Here is a 20,056-nt window from a genome sequence, read left to right on the forward strand (position 1 = left end):
TGTAGCAGGATGCCCTTACCTGTGGAGTTGAGAGCATGTCCAGGCTCCAGGAGCACATTTTCCCATCAGTGGAGACAGTGATGAGGTTATGAGCATTCTGGGTCCCAATGACATTGACACAGTACACTGGGTGCTACAGGAACATCAACGGGAAGGGTCAGGTGCAGCTCCAAAAGGAAATTATCATATCTGGTGTCAAAATCATGACTCTAAAACAAGGCTTACAGAGGATGTAATCTTACTAGAACACATGCCTTACTTAGTTCATTTGTCACTTTTGATTTGAACCGATGTTTTCCCTCAACACTCTGGTTGCAACACATAGTAGCAGAAATAATTACAAACCCCAACCTTGTTAGGTCAAAAGAAATGCAACAGAAGGTAAGGGAGGCTGAGGGTGGATGGGGCAGAAGGAAGCCACAGAGGTGAATCTGGATGACGTAAGTCCCTAACCACACAGTTTAGCTTCTAAATTCTACGTGAGTGATGAGAAAAGACTGTCTTCCAAGAGTGGCCCCAAGGACCGCTGGTAGAATATGTGTTCCTAAATTTAGAGTTTAATGCCTTATAGTCACAGTCCCTAATATTTGTTAGCAGTTTTTTAAAAGTGGTTAATAGTCACCTGGCTTTTTAATTGAGGCAAATATATTGGTGGTGTGATTACTGGCACAATGTACCTAGTGAAAGAAAATTAAGTTCTCTTATGATATTACAAAATATGGGATAATGGTAGACTTACTTTTCAAAATACCATCGGAGTAGTATGCCATTCAGATTTGGCCAGAGTCTAGAGAAAGGTCATTTATACATCCTGGAAACCATAAGCAACCTGCTCTATATAGCCTTCTGTCATAACCAGTAGGTTTTCCTATTCTGCAGAATTCTGCATGGTAGGCTAAAATCATTTGCAGCTGCACATTAAACACTAAATGGAAGGTTAGCATAAGCAGAACCTAGCAGCAATTTGGGTTAGATTTTAGGCAACTTACTCATGAGTGGCCAAACCACAACTTACTTGATGCTTCTCTGTGTAAATAGCTAACAGTCTGTTTTACTCTTGATGAGTTACTGTCCATAATACCTAGCCACAACTACAGTGAAACAATCTTTAATATTGGAAAGCTAATATTATATAAAGGATGGTTTCCAGACTATGATTATCATATAAACTCCTGGTCAGAAAAAGTAGTAGTAATGAGCTAGTGGAGCTACTCATCTGCCTCATCTAAGAAGTAGTCCAAACTCTGATTAAACACCTTGCTTAAAGAGTAGCTAGTTTTAGTACTAACTCCTGGAGCAGTTATCCTTCCACTAATGGGAGTTTTTAAAAGTTCATGGAGATGTTTTCAGTGCAGTGCCCTCTGGGATCATATAGATGAAGTCTTTAGCATCCTAGCTATTTGAACTTTTTTCCCGATACTGGGGATTGAACTCAAGTCCTCATACACATTAGGCAAGTACTCTACTGAGATACATCTCCAGACCTTTTTCTTCTTTATTTTGAGACACACTATCACAAAGTCACCAAGTTTCCCAGGTTGTCCTCAAACTAGTAGACCTCCTATCTAGGCCCCCTGAGTATCTGAGATTACAGGTGTTCACTGCCATGCCCACCACAGATTGTTGTTTTACACCCCAGGTCCACAACCACTAAATTTTTTTATCATATACAACATATATCTCATATTTTATATATATCTTATTTCTGATATTATATGTATATTATTTGTATTCATAACAAAACAAAGTAGAAATACTTATAAAAATAAGTCCTCACTTTTATAATGAGGCACTTAATTAAAGCTGATATTTATAACTATTGTCTTGTGTTATTTATTTTGTACTCTGTCTGCCTTCAACAAGTACCTTAAGCAACTTTGTTTCTTTACCTTGCCTTACTTTGACTTATCATTACCAATTCCATCAAATGTTCCATGGGTACCGGATTTTCAAAACTGTCCTATCTTAGTTAATCTCTTTTGAACAAGAATTATTCATGTATGTGTATGTGTGTGTGTATTAGGGATTGAACTTGCTAGGCAAGCACTCCATCATGGAGCTATATTCTCAGTCCATTAATAAACTTTTTAAAAAATTGAATTCCCATAATGGTAAAGTACTGGGAATAAAATAGAATTATCTACTTATATTTTCAACATTTAATATAAAAATCTGGGTAGCACTGACTTACCACTTCTTATGTGATAAACAATATGACTGTAGAAATGAAGATTACAGATGCTTTTCTGACAATTACATCACCTCTTTCACTCATGTTGATAGTTAACTAAGTCCCAATGTCTTTTTAATGTCACATTACTAGAGACACTTTCAAATGAATTGGCCTAAGTGGATCTGCACAATAGTAAGTACAGCAGAGATGTGAAAATAAATGTTATCCTAACCAGATCTCTGCATATCAGAAGGATTGATTGGTTACAGGACTATTGATAAAGCTCTTCACCAAGTCTTTGGTGTTGAAGGCTCTAAAGCAGTATGCGATCAAACTCAAACCCCCAGCCATACAACATGCCAAGCTCTGTGCAGGCATCAAATGGGAGAACAGATGTAACAGATTCTCACCTAAAAATAGAAGACAGTAAAAGTTAAGAATGATATAGAATGAATATTCAAAAAGCTGCATTGTTTTGACTTGACCTGTGTTATCCTAGAAGCCACTGCACTAAATTCAACATTCCTTCTCCCATGAGTGGAAAGCGTGGGGCAAACATTATTGTGTGTCTGAAATCCATCTGGTTGTTTGTTTGTTTGTTTTTTCAGCAAGTGTCCAATAGGGCTTCTCTGTTAATCCAACACAAATATCGAAACTCTCATGGATCAAGACTCCCACGTGTGCAAGGGAGATTGAGGTCAAGTTTGGAAAAATGCATAAAGCCAAAGCCCGGAAAAGGGACATGTGTGCCGCTACCAAGTTTTAATCAGTACTTTTGTGCTATTCTTTCATGAGTAACAAAATGCATATAAGTAGAAAAATAGAGATATATAAAGAAATTCAGCTAGGTAGAGAAGCAGACACATAAGCATAGTCAGGCACCTGCACACACATACAACTCCACCTAATGGGAAGTTGGAAATAAAGCAACGTGCAGCTCATTTTTCCACTACAGATGCCACTTTGTTTTTATTTATTTTAGAAATAAACTTATTGTGTGGCAGAAGAATTTTGTTTTCATTATAATTTCTTATTGTCCCAAATACATATGTGTGGTGGGTGTGAAGGGAAATTGGTGAGTAATCTGTGGTGGGTCCGTTTTTCCTTTTTGATCCTGGCACCAATCAGCCAGACAACAGTGGAAGTTGAAAGATGAACACACAATTAACTGTACACTTTTAGACATGCATTAGACAAAACACAGCAAGGAAAAACAGAAATTTGTTTTTCTTTTATTTTCTAACTGAAATAATGCCACTCAGTATTTTTGTTGTGATGATCACATTCTAAGTTTCTTGGGGGAAAAAAATTAACTCTTTGGAAAAGCTCCCAGATTTGGATTTCTCCCCCAAATCTTATTGCTAAGTGTTCTAACATTTGTATTTATAATCTTTGAAATTTCAGAAAGTATGTTCACAAATGTACCGGACAGGTACACAGAGCCAAGAAATGGTTTCACACTACTTGAGAAAACACCTGCATTGAGCCTTCTTCTCCTGGGCCATGATTTCTGTTATTAGTTTGGAGAAATAGTGGGAGGAGGTAAGAGCAATTACTCACCATTCCCAAGGACTAGTTTCACCAGCATGTGTCTTTGGCCCGCTCAATCAAAATTAGGACTGACTTGGTATTTATCATTTCCCATTGTCAAACTTTTAAGAGCGGAAGAATTTTCCTCCTCATAGTCTTAGCTAAAACAACTAGCAGATCTTTTTCCAGCCAGAATGGCTTTGAGGCCAGGAGATGAAATAAATGAAGCAACCACATTAAGGAAATTGAAAACAATAGGAGAGCCATATCCTGGGGCATAATTTGGACATTTCAGAGAAAGAACATCAGCTACCCTGAACATCAAGGCAGTAGGGATTGACGGAGACATGCCTGTCTTTTCATTCCTCCAAACAACAGCTCCACACGCCTGTCATTCTCTTAAAGGAGAGGGCAGGGCGGTTGTTTTATGAACACTACAGTGAACCTCTTCTACTAAATTATGGGTAATAGTTTTGAGATGTTGACTTTTAACCCTGGGGATTATACTGTCACTGTAGACTTTACCCTGAGACTTACACCACACATTCCTGAATTTAAAGATGTATACTTTCTCAAATCACAAATGGAAACGGTTTGTTGGCAAATGTCTTAATTCACATCTCTAGACACGACATGCTTACTCTTCTAAATGGGAATGAGTTCTTCAAGCAAATAATCCCAGAGGTACCTCTCCCAAAGTTCCTCTCTGTATCCTTTTACAGTTTTGATTCTCTTCCTTTGGGACCTTTTCTACATGCTAGAACTTGCAGATTTGGTCAGTTAGGACATAACCCCTATTAAAAAGATACTTCTCAAATAGCATGATTGGCAAAGCCCATACTGTTGCAGGTTGAGCTGTTTCCCTCCCAGGATTTGGGTGACTGACAGGGATGTGACAACAGTGGGACTTACTGTGTGTGCAGCAGCTGACAAGGGTGTCCTCTGCACAGGTGTCCTTCGATGACTGCGATTGTCCCACAGGACAATCTGGCCTGAGTATGTTCCACCAACCACCAAATTAGGATGAAAACGGGCAAAGCAGACAGACATCACAGAGGACTGTGGGGGAAAAAGAGAGAGAGAGAGAGATGCTCCATGAAATGGCTGTAGAACAGGCCATGGTCTCTTAGTTCTTCCCAAAGGGAAAACAGTTCATCATAAACTCAATACATCCTGGGAAAACACAAAGCAATTGAAAGCTAGGATTGTGAGATGCAGAGTTACTAGGGAACTTTGTACATAAACACAGGACTTTCTCTTGAGAGGTCAGCCAATGGTTTACCCCTTGAAATCCTAAATTTAAAGTCTTGGCCATGTCATCAAATAGGCATAAAACCTATCTTAAGTACATCATTGTTTTGTGGTCTGTCGGACTTGCTTTCTGGACATTTCTCATTTCTCAAATAAAATTGCAAAGGAATTATTATTAGTTCTCCACTGAAATCTTTACAAAGCAATTCTTTCCTTTGAGAGCACGGCCATATCAAGTTATACTTTGTGCTGTGTTGGTAAATGCAGAGAGTCATTACAACTGCAAGGACTTTAAAATGGGGTGTTTTAAATTTTTTCTTTGGCCTAATGTAGACTTCTAGGAAGTATACTGACCTCAGACTGATCCAACTAGGTCCTCCCAAAGTACCTCTATTCCCATGGGCATTCTCTCTGACCTTTATCCTGCCCACTTCAGATAATTCTTAATGCTATCCTTTTCCTACATTAACCAACAGCCTGACATGGCTTTCAATCCAGCTCTGCCATGGTCTGTCATTGCAACACAAATGTGGTTTCTGAAATTCCACAAATGACTACTGGGCTCTGCATTTTGTACGAAATCACTTAGTTGATGTACTTAAAATCCGACAAGTGGTGGACCCTCATCTGCTAAGTCTTTTTTGATTTCTGAAGTACCTTCCATATTTGCATTTTTAAGTTGATTTGTTTTTAATAGACACATTTCATTCTTTCAGTTAAATTCATCACAGAACAGTCACAGAGAACATACGATGGGTAAGAACGGCATTATATGAAAAAAGAAGGGAAGCAGAAGGTAGTTAATGCCCTTAAACAAACTCAGGCTCTGGCAAAGGGAATTGAAAAGACATGTTCAGATGAGCAGAGCCGCTGCTACTCTATACATTGCCTCCGAGTGAAAAAGAAAATGGTGCCACTCAGCGTAGACATAATCATGTGGGCAGCAGTACACTCGGCAAGCGGAGGGAGAAGTGGATCTCCATCCCAACTTGGGGTCATCCTTCTGTAGAACTTGACACCAAAGTAGTAGCTCTGAACGTAAAACACCGCTGACTAAATCACAGGAGCGTGTGTGAGCACAGTGGTATGGGGTAAAAGAGGGAGAAGATGTGCCTAGAAAGACCTGACGGAAGGGGATATGTAACATTTCGAAGTCGTGTGGAACATTCAGCAAGTGGAAAGAACAGAAGGCAGGCATTTCAGAGAGATGAGATAGCAAGAAGTAAGGATGGAAATCGGCACATAAATGACCCACAGTGTGATCTGTCTGGGAAGCAGGTAGCATGGAGGAGGCACCTGGGAAATCAGGCTGTAGAGGAATCCTAAGCAAACAAGTGAAAGTCTTGAATGGCTCTATTTGGAGTTTTTTCTCTAGGCAACAGTGAGAAATCACAACTTTCTGAGCAAACGAGTATGACTATGAGCCAGAAAAATAGTGATTAAAGAATTATGAATTTTCTTTCTGACTGGCAAGCTAATGTCTATTTTTTAAAAACAACAAACAAACAAAAACCCAGAAACAGATCTACTAACACCCTAAGCCTTTTTACTCAGAAACAGTCCGGATCCTCTGAGGTAGACTAAAGAATGCAGACTATTTTTCAATGTCATGTTTTCCTAGTTTGAATGATTTTCAGTTCCAATTCCTTGAACATGATTCGATGGAGAACATACCCGTGCCCCAATCTGGTTTTCATAAAGTTCAAGAATAACTCTCAATAATAACAGTGAATTAAAGAAAAAGAAAATAATGCTGGTCAGCTTCTTGTTTTACACATCCCACAGAAATGATTCTTAGTTTTCAATTGATGAAATTCTTATGTTGCTTGAGCTATGTTGGAAATATTTTTTTAAAAGCTTCAGAAAGACTTAAAATTATCCAGGTGGTATCAACAATTGAATTTACCAAAGGCTCAAGTCAGTATGGATAAAGGAATGTCATTCAACTGGGAAAATTCAGAATTCAACCACTTGATTGTTTCTGCATTTCAGCTAAGTCCTAGCAAATACTCCTCCAAATCTTGCCCAGTTTGTTGAGAGACTAAACTGGAGAAAACAAACAGAAGTACTTCTATGAGACAAGGTGAAAATGGTAATACCTACTTGTTTATTCATTCATCTGTACCATCTTCATTCACTTATCAAACACATACCATGAAGGACTACTGAACCATTTAAACATTTTTCAAATGTCACAAAAGCCCCTCATCTGGAATTCAGAATTCTATTTAAATTTGATAAACAATCAACTGAATGTCAAGAAAAGAGTTAAATCACCTTTGGGCATCAGAGTTCTGCTACCAGAATCTGCTTTGTTTCCCTGAAAACCAGTTTTTATAATATTTTCATGACAAAAAAGAGTAGAGCTATTTTTCATTTTATATTTGGAATATGAAATACAGTTATGCTCATTAACTTCATTTATGTTTTAAATTAAGCAATTAAATATATGCATTATATTTAAATATGTTTAAATATAGATTCTATAAGTATGCATATAGAATATTTATACAAATATATACATAAATATTCGACACAGTTCTTCAGAGAATAGTACACTTGACATTAGCATTCCTGTAGAAATAATCAATTACCTAGATCAAGTTTAGAATTCAGTCATTTCTTGAGATATTTTCAAAGACCTTGATTTTTGATGTAATAGTGGGAAGCATTTTGACAATGGACTTAGTTTCTTATTTTTCATCCAAATGTTAAGTCTCCTGAGACTCCTTGGCACAGTTCTCTATTTGTAGCCTGGACAAAGAGAGTCCTTCTTCCAATCTGGGTCATCTGCACCAATGTTCCTCAGTGAGACCTTGGAAAACACCTGTGGCACCTTGCTGTTTACCAGCTATGGACCTAGTAATTGCTGTCACTCCCCATGGTGGTGGAATTTATTGACGGTCACCAAAAAAGTGCAAATGAGGATGTCATCCTATCAGCTCCATCTATCTGGTAAAAAGCAAAACTGCATTTCAAAAAAACTAGATGATATTTCTTTAAAAAGGTAAGGCTTTTGTTGCTCTAATTTTTTTGTTTTGTTTTGTTTTTGAGACAGGGTCTCACTAGGTAGTTGAGACTGACCTGGAACTCACTATGTAGCCCAGGCTGGGCTTGAACTCACAGTGATCCTGCTGCCTCAGCCTCCAGAGTGCTGAGATTACAGGTGTGCGCCACCACGCCGGCTGTTGCTCTAATTTTTAACAATACATTTTCTGAAGACAAATTCTATGAAAAACATTACTAACATTAATGTGACTTTTTAAAAAGTTAATCACTTTCCTAGGTGCTTTAAATTTTATGTTAACTCAGTTATTCAGAGTTATAACAAGGCAGTAGTAAACTATGATTAGTGAAATTAAGATGAACGAACATGTATTAAGTAGACATTCCTGTAGCTTTCGTTTTTACCTATTTTATGTTATTCATTAAGACGTAAGATCCTTAGAATTATTTTGAAAAATTACAGACGTAGCCTTTAAAATTTCTAACCAGGTAGTTTGTCTGAGTGGAATATAACTATAAAGTGACTAAGACTTTTTGGACAATGTTAATTGCTTCATCGAAGTAAGCATCTTTGACACGACATTTGAACTCTGTTTTTACAGAACTGGTGATTTCAGTGATGTGGCCATGTTTTTGGTCAAATCAGAGACCCAGAAATATGATAAGCCTCAATGTTAAATGCTTGATATAAAACCGAGGAGCCTGACTCCATTCCAATACACATAACACAAAGGCGCTGTTACAGGAGGAACCACCGTTTCTAAGTCATTTGCATAATATAATTTCCCCCAAGTCAGGACAAGGAACATTTTGAGAGTATGTCTTGAAGATCAAGCACAGGAAACCTGAGGAAACTTGGTTACTCCCTAATCTTGGTGACTGGCCACGTCTGAGGAGCAGCCCTCCCTCTTCTCCACTTTGTTCCGCACCTCTTTGCACACGAGCTGACGAGCTTCCGCATCCTCCTCACCTATTTCAAGAGAAGTTAGCTTCTTTTACACCATTATAGAGGGAAATCCAGAGAGATGAGGAGGGGCGGACTCTACATTGCTTAGCTTCTTTCACTCCCTGCACACCACTGCATGCGTTCAAAGTCAGCCCAAGCCCCTCTTTAAGTGGCTGTGAAAGCTGTTTTCTATTTTTATAGCTAATCCAGGCCAGCCCAGGGATCATACTTCCCTTAACCACAGACCCATATGCCCTGGTGAAAAGCCTTCGGTCACTGCCGACTGGGACGCTCGCCCCTGAGTTCACATTTGATCTAGTGGCCCATATCCTTCTGAGTGCAGCACTTGGCCCATTCCTCAGCCATTGCTCCTCTGTGGGAGGGGCCAGGGTTCCCGTATTCAAAGCACCTCCTATTTCAAGTACCATCTCTTCTGGGGAGAGTTCGTCTCCAGGGAGGGTATGGCCGTATTGTTGCCATATGCTGTTAACGGTGGCTGACACTGCTTTTGCCTAAAAGCAAATGCTTTGCTGTCAGAGAACTGCGATGCAGACAGATCAGATCCTGATGGCTACTAGTGAGCTAGGATATATTTTGCAAGTACCTAAGAAACCCACAAAGATACTTCTTTTTGTTAATGGAAACACATGTAATTGGGGAATATTATTGTTGAAAACTCTTGTTATAGGCCCTCAAGAGCGCCTGACCCCTGACAGTAGAGACAGTGTGAAGGTGGTAAGAGTCAACATGAATCCTGAATTGGGCACTTAACTATAGAGACAGGGAAATAATTTTTCCCTTCTCTCCAAGTCTGCATCTGGGGACACACACTCAATTCTTTCATACTGTAAAAGAAGTGATCATCTACCCAAAGTTATCAACCCGTTACTTTAGGGATGCCTGGGATAAAAGATCAACCTAGCTTGTACACCACTTGGCTCATTTTGTATTAAAAAATAAAAAAGAGCTGATGACACCAAGATTCAATTTTTCAAAGACTAGAAACCATTCTATTTTAATTTTTTGAAGGATCATTATGTTGTTTTTTATAGTGCCTACACCATTTTACGCTCAACTAACAGTGCAAGCATTCCAGTTTCACCATATCTTTACCAATGCTTTTTATTTCCTGTTTTTTTTCTTGTTTTATAAATAGTAGTTATCTTAATGTGTGTGAAATATATTTGTCTCATCTACTGGGTATGTTTGTTGCCTCCTGTCCCTGGGAATTATTGAAGAGTTGAATTAGGTAGTGTAAAGACTTTGATAAGCAACATACCCCTGTATAAAATTAGGAATGATTTGACTCCTAATTTGAAGAAACACCTCCATAGATAATGAATATCCAGAGAGTTCATAATTTTGCAATAAATCTTTCTTACATAAGCCCAACAGCAATTCTGTTCTTGTCCTGATGATCTAGGTTGGAAAAGTTGTCTTATTAAATTATTTGTCATGTGGTTTAACTCTTTTGAGCTCTTGTTCTTGAACAACCCTTTCAAATCTTGAATTAAAGTTGGAATCTACTGATCTGAGAAATGACTTTATATCAGATTATTACTTATCTGTAATTCACAGGTACCGTGTAGGCTGTTTTCTAAATTAGTATCACTTTAAATTTACCAGTGCCTTAAAGGAAAAGAAAGAATATGAGAAAAGGAAAAAATGGAAACAAAGTCTTTGTAAATAGGGCAGGGTGGATGGGGTGAAGGGAGGGCAGGGGTATGGGGAAAAAATGAGAACCAAGACCTGTCATGTAAAGGTACAAGATCCCAGTAATAAATGTAACTACTCTATACCTAAAATGTACCAATAAACTCAATGAGAAAAAATAAATACATTTACTAGTGCCTTAACATCAACCAGAAAGCTTTAAAATATAACTCAATGCTCAGGCCACATCCCATAACAATTAAATCAGAATCTCTAGGATAGAAATCAGGCATCAGCATTTTCTAAGGCCCCCTTGTACAGTCAAGTATGTCAAATGTGAAGAACATTTTAAAATTAATGTTTCTCAAATTTATCTGAATACAAACACTTGGAAAATCCCTTAAAAACACAGGCCACTTTTTAGAACAGAGAGAAATTCAGGAGGTGGTAGGCCAAGTTTCAAAGGCCACAAAATTTTAGTTAGACTGGAGGAAGAAGTTTAAGAGACCTAGTCTACATAACAGTGATTATTACTGATAATACATTGTGTATTTGAAAATTGCTAGAAAATATATTTTAAATGTTCTCACCACACATACAAAAAGTATGTGAGATAATGGGTGTGTTGTCTTTGTCATAGCAAAATGTCATGTTTTACACCACAAATATATACAATGTTTGCTTGTCAATTATAAAAAACAAACACAGATTCCCCAGTCTCCGTTTGGATCTACTGAGTAAGAATTTTCAGGGAAGAGGAATGGTGAGCCCTGGATTTAACAAAAACCCAGGAGCTTCCCATCATGGAGAAATTTAGAAAAACTAATGATAAAACAATGATCTCGTATAATGTGATCCATTGTGATTGTGGGTGAGTTTGCTTGTGCACAGTCACAAAGGAGAAAACTACAGTTCTCTGCTAGAACACCATTATTTACTTTCCTTCAATTGCTATTTACTGTGCGTGCATGTGTGTGTGTGTGTGTGTGTGCATGTGTGTTTCTCCTTGCTTGACCTCTTTACTGAAATGATTATACTCTTAGGAAAGGCTTAGATACCAACTTCCCTTCAGCATCATTATCCATGGAACACTGGAGATTTTGGAGATCGCTTGTTTATTGTTAGGATGGCTAATGACATCCTATCATTCCTGGTTATAGGCCTATGTGGTTGTGGGAGTTATGTCAGTTTCTGAGTACCTACTAAGTTTTAAGCATTCATAATGCATGGGTACAGTGGACCCTCAAGTTACGACTGGCTTGATGTATGAACAACTTGGGTTAATTAGGTTAATGGAAGATTCATCTGCCTCTATAGCGTGCACCCAGGTAAATATACAGATCTCAGCTGTATTGACCTAGTTACAGCCAGCCCTCTGGAACCAAACAAAATAATAAATCAAGGGCCCATTGTATATGAGTCCTATTAAGTGGGTGATTTTGCCTCCATTTTATTTTAGATTAGGAAGCTCTCAAGTCCAGAGTAATTAAAGCTACTGACTTACAATCAAATGAATAGGAAGGGGCAAACCCCAGATTTGAAGTACAGCCAGGCTGACTTCAAAGCCAACCTACTGTAAACACACACATCCACTGAATGCAGGCTCATTTTCTCCTTGAGATTCACAACGGCCCCTCCCGAGCACACTCTGACTACCTCATCTCCTGCATCCCACATGGCAAACAGGGCTGTGGCTGCCAGCCTGTTACAGTGACCTTGCAGTGAGGCTATGACCCCTCTCCAGTTGGGTTTTTGCTGCTGGTGTAGAGATCCCACCCCTCACTCAGCTTTCAGCCTGTCAGTTGTGACAGGTGACAACAGAGCTAATTAGCAACAATTGTGGAGATATTTACCATGAGGTGGGTCTTCCTGCTGAGAACTGATTGAGACTAATGAATCATTTCATGAGTCTACTGAACAGCTAGCAGCTGGGACACCAAGTGGGTCACTCCTGACAAGTTGTGTTTATTAGCACTGTTTTGGGAGAAAGTGCTTTGTTTTTGTCTTGTCACTATGGAACTAGACCAAAATTGCTATTGTAGTCCAACAAATCCTTTTAAATGAGAGTCTGTCACCCCAAATAATTATGTGAATCATTATTGACCATTGTGAAAAAGGAATAATGTCCATGTATACTTTACTGAACAAGAGACTTTTTAAAAAAGATACAGATATAGAGCCTGGTGAACACTCTTCTGAATTCAAGAAATATGAAATAATATGCGTATCTGCATTTTCTAACAATATGTTCTTTGGGAAAAATCACTTGGGAAAAATTGTTGCATTTTAGAAATTAGAAAAATGATGGCCTGTGGATTTTTTTAAATTGAAAAACAAACATAAACAAAACATTTGAGGTAAATTCTGCCCTTACCTGTCTTGGAAAGCAGTCTTACAGTGTCTTAAAATGCAAGGCACATGCCCAAAATTCATGTAGAATGAGTTTACACATACACACACACACACACACACACACACACACACACTTCTTTTTAACATTCTCACTAAAACTACCCAACAGCAAGGTGGACAATCTTGGTTAGCAAGTTCTTCAAAATGTGAAGTCATTCTTAGAAAGTAAGTGCCTCAGCCCATCCGCTAACTACACGTACACTGAAACCTAGCTCCTGCTCAGCATCCAGCTAGCTTTGACCCACCTGGTTCTACTCAGCACAGCATGATGGGAATTTCTATTTCTTAGTTTGTAAAAGAAAAGTTTCTTAGGTATATAGGTCACAATAACTCCACACGATGTTTTTCCTATTGTTAATATATTTTCTATCATTGAGTTAGTATAGTAAATTTGCTACAACTAAAGAAGCAAGAGTGATACATTATTACTAACTAAAGTTTCTGTCTCCTCTCCTTAGCACTCCAGGATGCCACGGTTTTTTCTCCTTTGTTCTAATGTTCTTAGCTGTTTGAGGAGTACTTTATAGAATGATCTTTGATTTGGGTTTGCTTTTTTCCTTGCGTCTTAGGATCGGGTTGGGCAAACAGACTTTTTTAGGTTTTACAAAATTTTCTGAACTGAAACAAAACAAGAAAACAATCCAAGAGTTTGGAGTATTGATCTCAGCTGGTGAAAGATTATAACATAGTAATGTTTTGATGTCTATACACATTCACCTGACATGTTCAATTTTATGAATTTGTTATGAAGAAGTTTACAACAGCTATAACCAGGTAGGAATGTGCTGCCATATCCAATCATAATGCTCACTGAAAAACTCTTGGGTCAAAGATCTATTTTGGGTATGGACTTCCAACCATTTACTAAGCTTTATTTTGTCTTTCCTGTTGGAAATATGAAATCCAAGTTGCTATGGCCAGGCTGGAATAGACATGTGGTACAAGTTGAAAACTAACTTTTGCTTTCCAGGGACAAAAAGAAGAGGAAGAGATGAATTTATGAATTGTTTTTGTATGTTAAAAATCACCAGCTTCCTTCAAACCAAATGACTACGTCCTGCTTAATTAAAAAAAAGGAAGTTGATATTGACATTTAGATGTGGCACATACTGACATCTGCCCCCTTTGATTTATGCGAGTATGAACTAGAGAGAACAGATTACTTCATTTGCCAAGGAAAAGAGTTCTAATTGACAGGAAAGAATGTAGGCAGCATTAACTTCAGTGCTTGTTAAAACATGAAGGATTAATAGCAGAAAGAGGGAGGGAAGAATTTTGAACGTCTCCAGTTTAGTATCTTCAAAAACACTTGGGGTTTTTGAGAATGGCTCACCCAGCCACATGAAAGTGCTGCTAAGGAATTCAGCCACACGACTTCTCTAAATCCAGGGCTGAGGCTGCTCCCCTTTTACCATCAAACCATCTTACTTGAAGTGTAGCCACAAATTAAATTTATTTTTATTGAATAAATACTAAGTCCTTGTGAAGGGGCAAACACAGCATTCAGAAATACGGTACCACCTCCTCAACCTTGATAGAGTATGTAAAAAAAAGTCATTTTAGTGACTGCCTTGACCACATTAAAAAAAGACACAGTGATGGCCTTCAGCTATAACATGCAAGAGAAGCGTTCAATAATCAGGAATTCTTTTTATAAACGCCATCATGAATAGGATAATCAGATTTAGAACTGCTACACTGGCAAGAAAACAACTGTGTGATAGACTCATGTCCTGCTTTGGGCAATTTCTTTCTGGACTTTTTAGGATTCAGGATTTGGGCTTGCAGAGGCTGAAAAGGAAGAAAATGTAGTTTCCATATGTCACGCAACAACCCTCTACTGGTAAAATAAATTAATCTTTGGAGGATCCACCCAAAGAATCATGGAATATCCTGCATTAGATCATTACCAAGCCACTTAGGTCAGACATTATGGGGCAAACATTAAAAGAAGAGAAAAAAAAAACAGTGTTTCACTCTTCACAGTCTCTCCATGTAGTTAGTTACTGAGTTACTAGATTACTGAGGTGGCTTTGCTGGCTGTGACAGTCCATGAACTCAGGGGGGTCATTCTAAATTCATCAAGAAAATCAAAGAATTCAGCAAGGTTGGTCCTTACTTACAAACTATGTAATTTTGGGGGAAGCAAGTAGGATGTAAAGTACTACATCCAACACAGCAGTGCGACACTAAGGCAAAGCAGTCTCATGAAAAATCTCTCTTCTTCTGCTTGGAATTACTTAGATATACCAATGCCCAAGGCAAGGAGATGAACCAGATGACCTCTGAGAACAGTGTCTATGTCTGTTGTTCTATTGATAAACTGCTACTTTGAAAAGGACTAGAAAAAAATTGGATTTAAGTGCTTGCTGCAAGATCTATGCAAGAGACAAGTTAAACTCATTTTTTTGTGATTGTTACCCAACCCTCAAACTTACCCAGCCTCCAATTTCTACACCATCACCTTTTCCATCGAAGAGTCTTTGATGTTTCACAAGACAGCCAAAGTCTGAAAGTGACTTGCATGTGGAGAGGGAAGGAAATCTGTCCTGAGGGTTTACTTCTAAGCTGAAGTAAATCCCCTCTTAACCCAACATTTACTATGCTTGAAAAAACCAACAGATAAATTGGAATCAAATTCCCCAGAGTTCAATCTGAGATAGTTTTTAAAAGAAAGGACAAAACAGTAAGCCAAGAAACAAAGAAAAATGTCCAAATAAAAATTCTTTTAGGATTAAATGATTACATTTACACCATTTCAGGCATTTTTCTTAGTCCAAAGGGAAAACCAATCTCTAATAAGATTTAGGATGCACAAATTAAAGTGAGCACTTCTTTAGAGTTTGAAATTATCAGTCCTGGAGGCAATTTAAAGACCATCTGTGAGTAGTCTTATCTTAAACCATATCCTTCACTGAGTAAAGTAGCTGATAACACTGGTCAGCTGGAAGAAATATGATTATAAATCCCTAAATACATATATATGTTATTAAATGCATGTCAGTAAATTACCATGTCAGTAAAATGGAGAGGACTATTTTGCTCTGTGCAAATCTAAACAAAAATACCCAAGGTCAGTATATTTTTTTCTCTCTTTTCCTGAAAGAAGATTATTTTACCTACTGAATCAGAGCAGTTTTCATACTAATCTGTTCTGTTTACAGGTTGTGATAGTGAATATTTTATCTTTGAAATCAGAGACTGGTAAATTCACTCAGTGTTCCAGTGCGTCTCTCCAAGAGTTTAAAAAAGGAAGATGTCCAGGGATCCTGGTGAACCAGGAGCAATATGAAACCAGATAACGAAGAGTTAAAAAGTAAAAAAAACGCAAAACCTTCTCAGCCTAATGAACTCCATCCTCCCCTAGTGAGACCACCCTCCTTTCAAGTAAGAGGTAATTTAATACGCATCTAACTCCATTGTGCTGTGCTTCATCCAATCTCAGAGTATCAGTGTGATAAATTACAATGAATTATCTGCAATACTTTACAAAGTGACTCAACAGCCCTGCAAAACAAGGTCCCTAAGCTTGATTTTCCAGCTCCCTCTGAATATGTTTTGCCTTATTCCTATCAGTTCACTCTAAAACTTGAATATTTCTTATAGCTCCCCCACACTGAAAGTTATATGCTCAGAGCTGCATTTGATGAGATCCACAGTTGTTGGCGGTCTCTATTAAATCAAGCCCTACACTTGAAAATGACACCAACAGTGAGATCAGCCAAATAGTATGGCAAGAGAAGGAAAGTGGCCCCTTTGGTTTCCAAAGGGTTTCTTTGCCTGTTAACTTCCCTTTGTAATCCACACTGTGTGTTGGGAAGTAGGTTAGTGAAAGGCACTCTCCTGTTTTGGATTCTGCAAAAGCAGCTGGAACGAGGGCACCCTGGTGTTTGTGGAGACAAGAGGCAGATGCTAAAAAGGGAGTCAGGAAACTCATTCTAGAAAGAACTCTCATACTACATCTGTGCCATTTTGTCCATGTGACTTAACTCTTCTAAGATTTCTTCATTGCAGTTAAGAGACACTGCCCTAGAGAAAAGACCACATTCCTTACAGTTACTGGTTGTAGGTAGTTTCCATAATGCAAAGCAGGACTGCATTCTACAGATGGTCCTTCAGAAGTAGCAGAGATTAGAATTTGTTGAATCTATTTGTTTGAAGCTTTGGTCAGAGGTCAGCAGCACATCACTTAGGATAATATGCAAAGACTGTGGAAGAGGGGCAGGATGGAACCTTCTTCTCCTCTTTCCCATCGGATGCTGAGGTAGTGGGAAGATTCCTGAACTGACAACCAAGACTGACATTTGTGGGGAAAATCATTTAATTCTATCGGGTTGAATTTCTTCATGAGCAAAATGAAACTGGCATATTGGACTTGTGTGCTTCACAAGAGTGGCAGATGGGTTTCTTTTGTCTCTGCTGTTGTTCTTTGTGCCTAGGACAAAGTTACTACCAGTTTCCTATTGCTGCAGTAACAAATTACCACTTCTTAGTGGCTTAAAACAACACAGACTTATCATTTTACATTTATGGATATTAGAAAGACTAAAGTGGAAAGCTAGACAGGGCGCATTCCTTCTTGGAGGCTCTGGGGGAGAATCAATTTTCGTGCCTTCTGACCAACTTCTAGAGCCACTCTAGAAGTCGCTCTTAGCTCATGGTCACCTTCATTGTCAAAGACAGCCATGCCTGGTCCATGCTTTCACACGACATAGCCCTTGACTGCTTCTTTATCACTTCTTCTCCAAGGCGACTCTTGTTTCTCTCTCTCTCTCTCTCTCTCTCTCTCTCTCTCTCTCTTATAAAGATAATTGCAATTATGCTTGTCCATCCAGCTCACCCAGCATAGTCTCTCCATCTCAAGATCCTTAACCTGATCACATTCTCAAAGTTCCTTTTACCATGCGAGGTGGCACTTTTAGGTTTCTGTTATCACAATCTGGACATGTTTGGGTGCACATTACCCTGCCTCCCACAGGTTCAACCAATATATGATAGGCTTGTAGTAAACATTTTGAGAAAATAGTAAATTAAACACTTTCAGTTATATATATATCATGTTAGCTAATTCCTGTGGTTCATCACTAGCCAAGATTGTGGTTCCATGTATACAATACAGCTCTGATTCTTCCCAGATGAACAATCTCCATGCTCACTTAAACTCATCTTCACCCAACCCTATGTTTTGGCTCCAAAACTGTATTCTAGTTCAGTTCTACTTACTTTTACCTCATAATATAATCTGCTATAATAGATTTTTCTAACCAGATTAGATGAATTCTTTACTGTCATATTGAGACAGTTGACGATCTAACCAAACTAGAGATTTAAAACTCTTTTCTACATCCTATATATCCTATCTTATACTAAACTCCTTCCTCTAATTACCACCTCAAATAGATCAACTAATAAGAAAGAGAGGAGGAGACTGGTCAGGCAGGAATGAAGATGCACACAGCTTATTGGAATCTGAGCAGAAAATCCCCAAACTCTGCCAATCTTAAAGCCTCTGAGTCATCTACAAAATAGATCCTTCAAATCTAAGTCACATTCTCTGAAGGACTCTTTCAGCTGTTACTTCAACCAAAATCCATGGGCCTCCTATCAAAACTATTCAAATTTTCCTTGTAACATTAAATAACAACAACAAGCTATCTCTTACTGTCATCTCCTCCCACCAATGCTGATGAAATTTCAAGGTGGTTTTGGCCAGCAAACTAAAGGGTTACAATTTCATTTCTGGGTTTTTAGTTGTTTTTCTTTTTTTCTTTTTTTTTTTGTACTGGAGATTAAACTTGGGACCTTGTGCTTTTGAGGCAGGCGGCAGAATCAGTGAGCTAAATCCCTACAATTCCATTTCTGAGATTTTCAAATTTGTTTTGAAATAGTTGGCATTAGTGTATGTCACTTAGGGATAGTTCTCTATCAAAACAATTGCAAGAACACCTGCTTTCTCTTTAACTTAACTGTAGAATTTGGGAGGAGATGACCACTTGTTATATTTATCCATTGACAGTTTTCCTAATGCATCATATGTAACCTGTGTCAAAGAGCAATTAGGAATAGTTAGAAATTAGTTGAACATTGCATTTAAGTATTTTCAGAGAAAGATATCATACTTGACCACTAGATTAGCACAGGATACAATTTCAGAATTTACTACTCGGCATTCTTTTGTTTTAGACCTGGCCACAATACCATATTAACAACAAAGTACATAGGTTTATTTACTAAGGAACTTAAGTACAGAGTATCTCTTGGTCTAGAGGAAATGATTGCACAATATCACAAGATACAAATGCTTCTGAGCATTTTTCTGCAGTTGTAGCAGGGCATTGAATATTTAGCACCTACTGTGTGTGCATATAAACATCCTACCCTGTGTTTAACATAGCACATAATTCTCACTGAGGAATGTGAATTGTTATGGGAAAATCTTGCTCAAGTTTAAATAAATCCCTGCTATATTTTAGTTATTTTCCTTAATTCCATGTTCTTGAATACAAGCCTTACAATAAAAAGATACTGGGAAAATGGATGGAATTAATAATAGCCAATAGGTCAAAAAGTAGAAAAAATAAGCATAAAATGAAGTTTAATTCTATCTAAATAATCTGGCCACTTCCAAAGTCAGAATATGACAGAACTTGGTGACAATGATATCTTTCCTATGACAAATGCAAGGTACCACGGATTAGTTCTATTGTGCTTATATTTGTCATTTAATGCCATGTTGAAGAAATCGGTAGTAAGTCAAAAGAAAATTAAGCTACTTTTTTTCCCAAGGCAATCAAACCAGGAAAGTAATAAGAGTTCTATTTTCCTGTATAATTTGAGTAACTACCTCACTTTTCCGAACCCCTTGCAAAATGTAGACAAGGGATATGGCTAACTGCAAGTTGTCACACATCTGGAAGACTATTTAAAAAACACATTCAAAATGTTTTGACTACATGATGCCAAGCATCTGGGAATGCAAACTTCTCTTCGATATGTTTCTTCTACAGATATTCAGCCTTGTGTAGACAGTTATTGTGCCAGATTTTGAGCTATATTTTATTTGTGGGATAACAAATATATATATA

General features: G+C 38.0%; 1 protein-coding gene across 7 annotated transcripts in view; it reads right to left on the reverse strand.

Annotated features, from left to right (window-relative positions):
• The window catches only part of Dync1i1 (dynein cytoplasmic 1 intermediate chain 1), a 317,434-nt gene that overhangs the window by 62,147 nt on the left and 235,231 nt on the right, over window positions 1-20,056 (reverse strand). For all 7 annotated transcript variants that reach the window (XM_033758325.1, XM_033758328.1, XM_010603398.3 and 4 more), the window contains 2 exons: window positions 4,616-4,762; window positions 20-133 (listed from right to left, as the gene is read on the reverse strand). In XM_033758325.1, coding sequence (XP_033614216.1) covers window positions 20-133; window positions 4,616-4,762 — 261 coding nt within the window. The remainder of the gene's footprint in view (window positions 1-19; window positions 134-4,615; window positions 4,763-20,056) is intronic.

This window comes from Fukomys damarensis, unplaced genomic scaffold (genome assembly GCF_012274545.1).
Source record: "Fukomys damarensis isolate Sample0158 unplaced genomic scaffold, DMR_v1.0_HiC HiC_scaffold_4, whole genome shotgun sequence".
Lineage (NCBI taxonomy): Eukaryota > Metazoa > Chordata > Mammalia > Rodentia > Bathyergidae > Fukomys > Fukomys damarensis.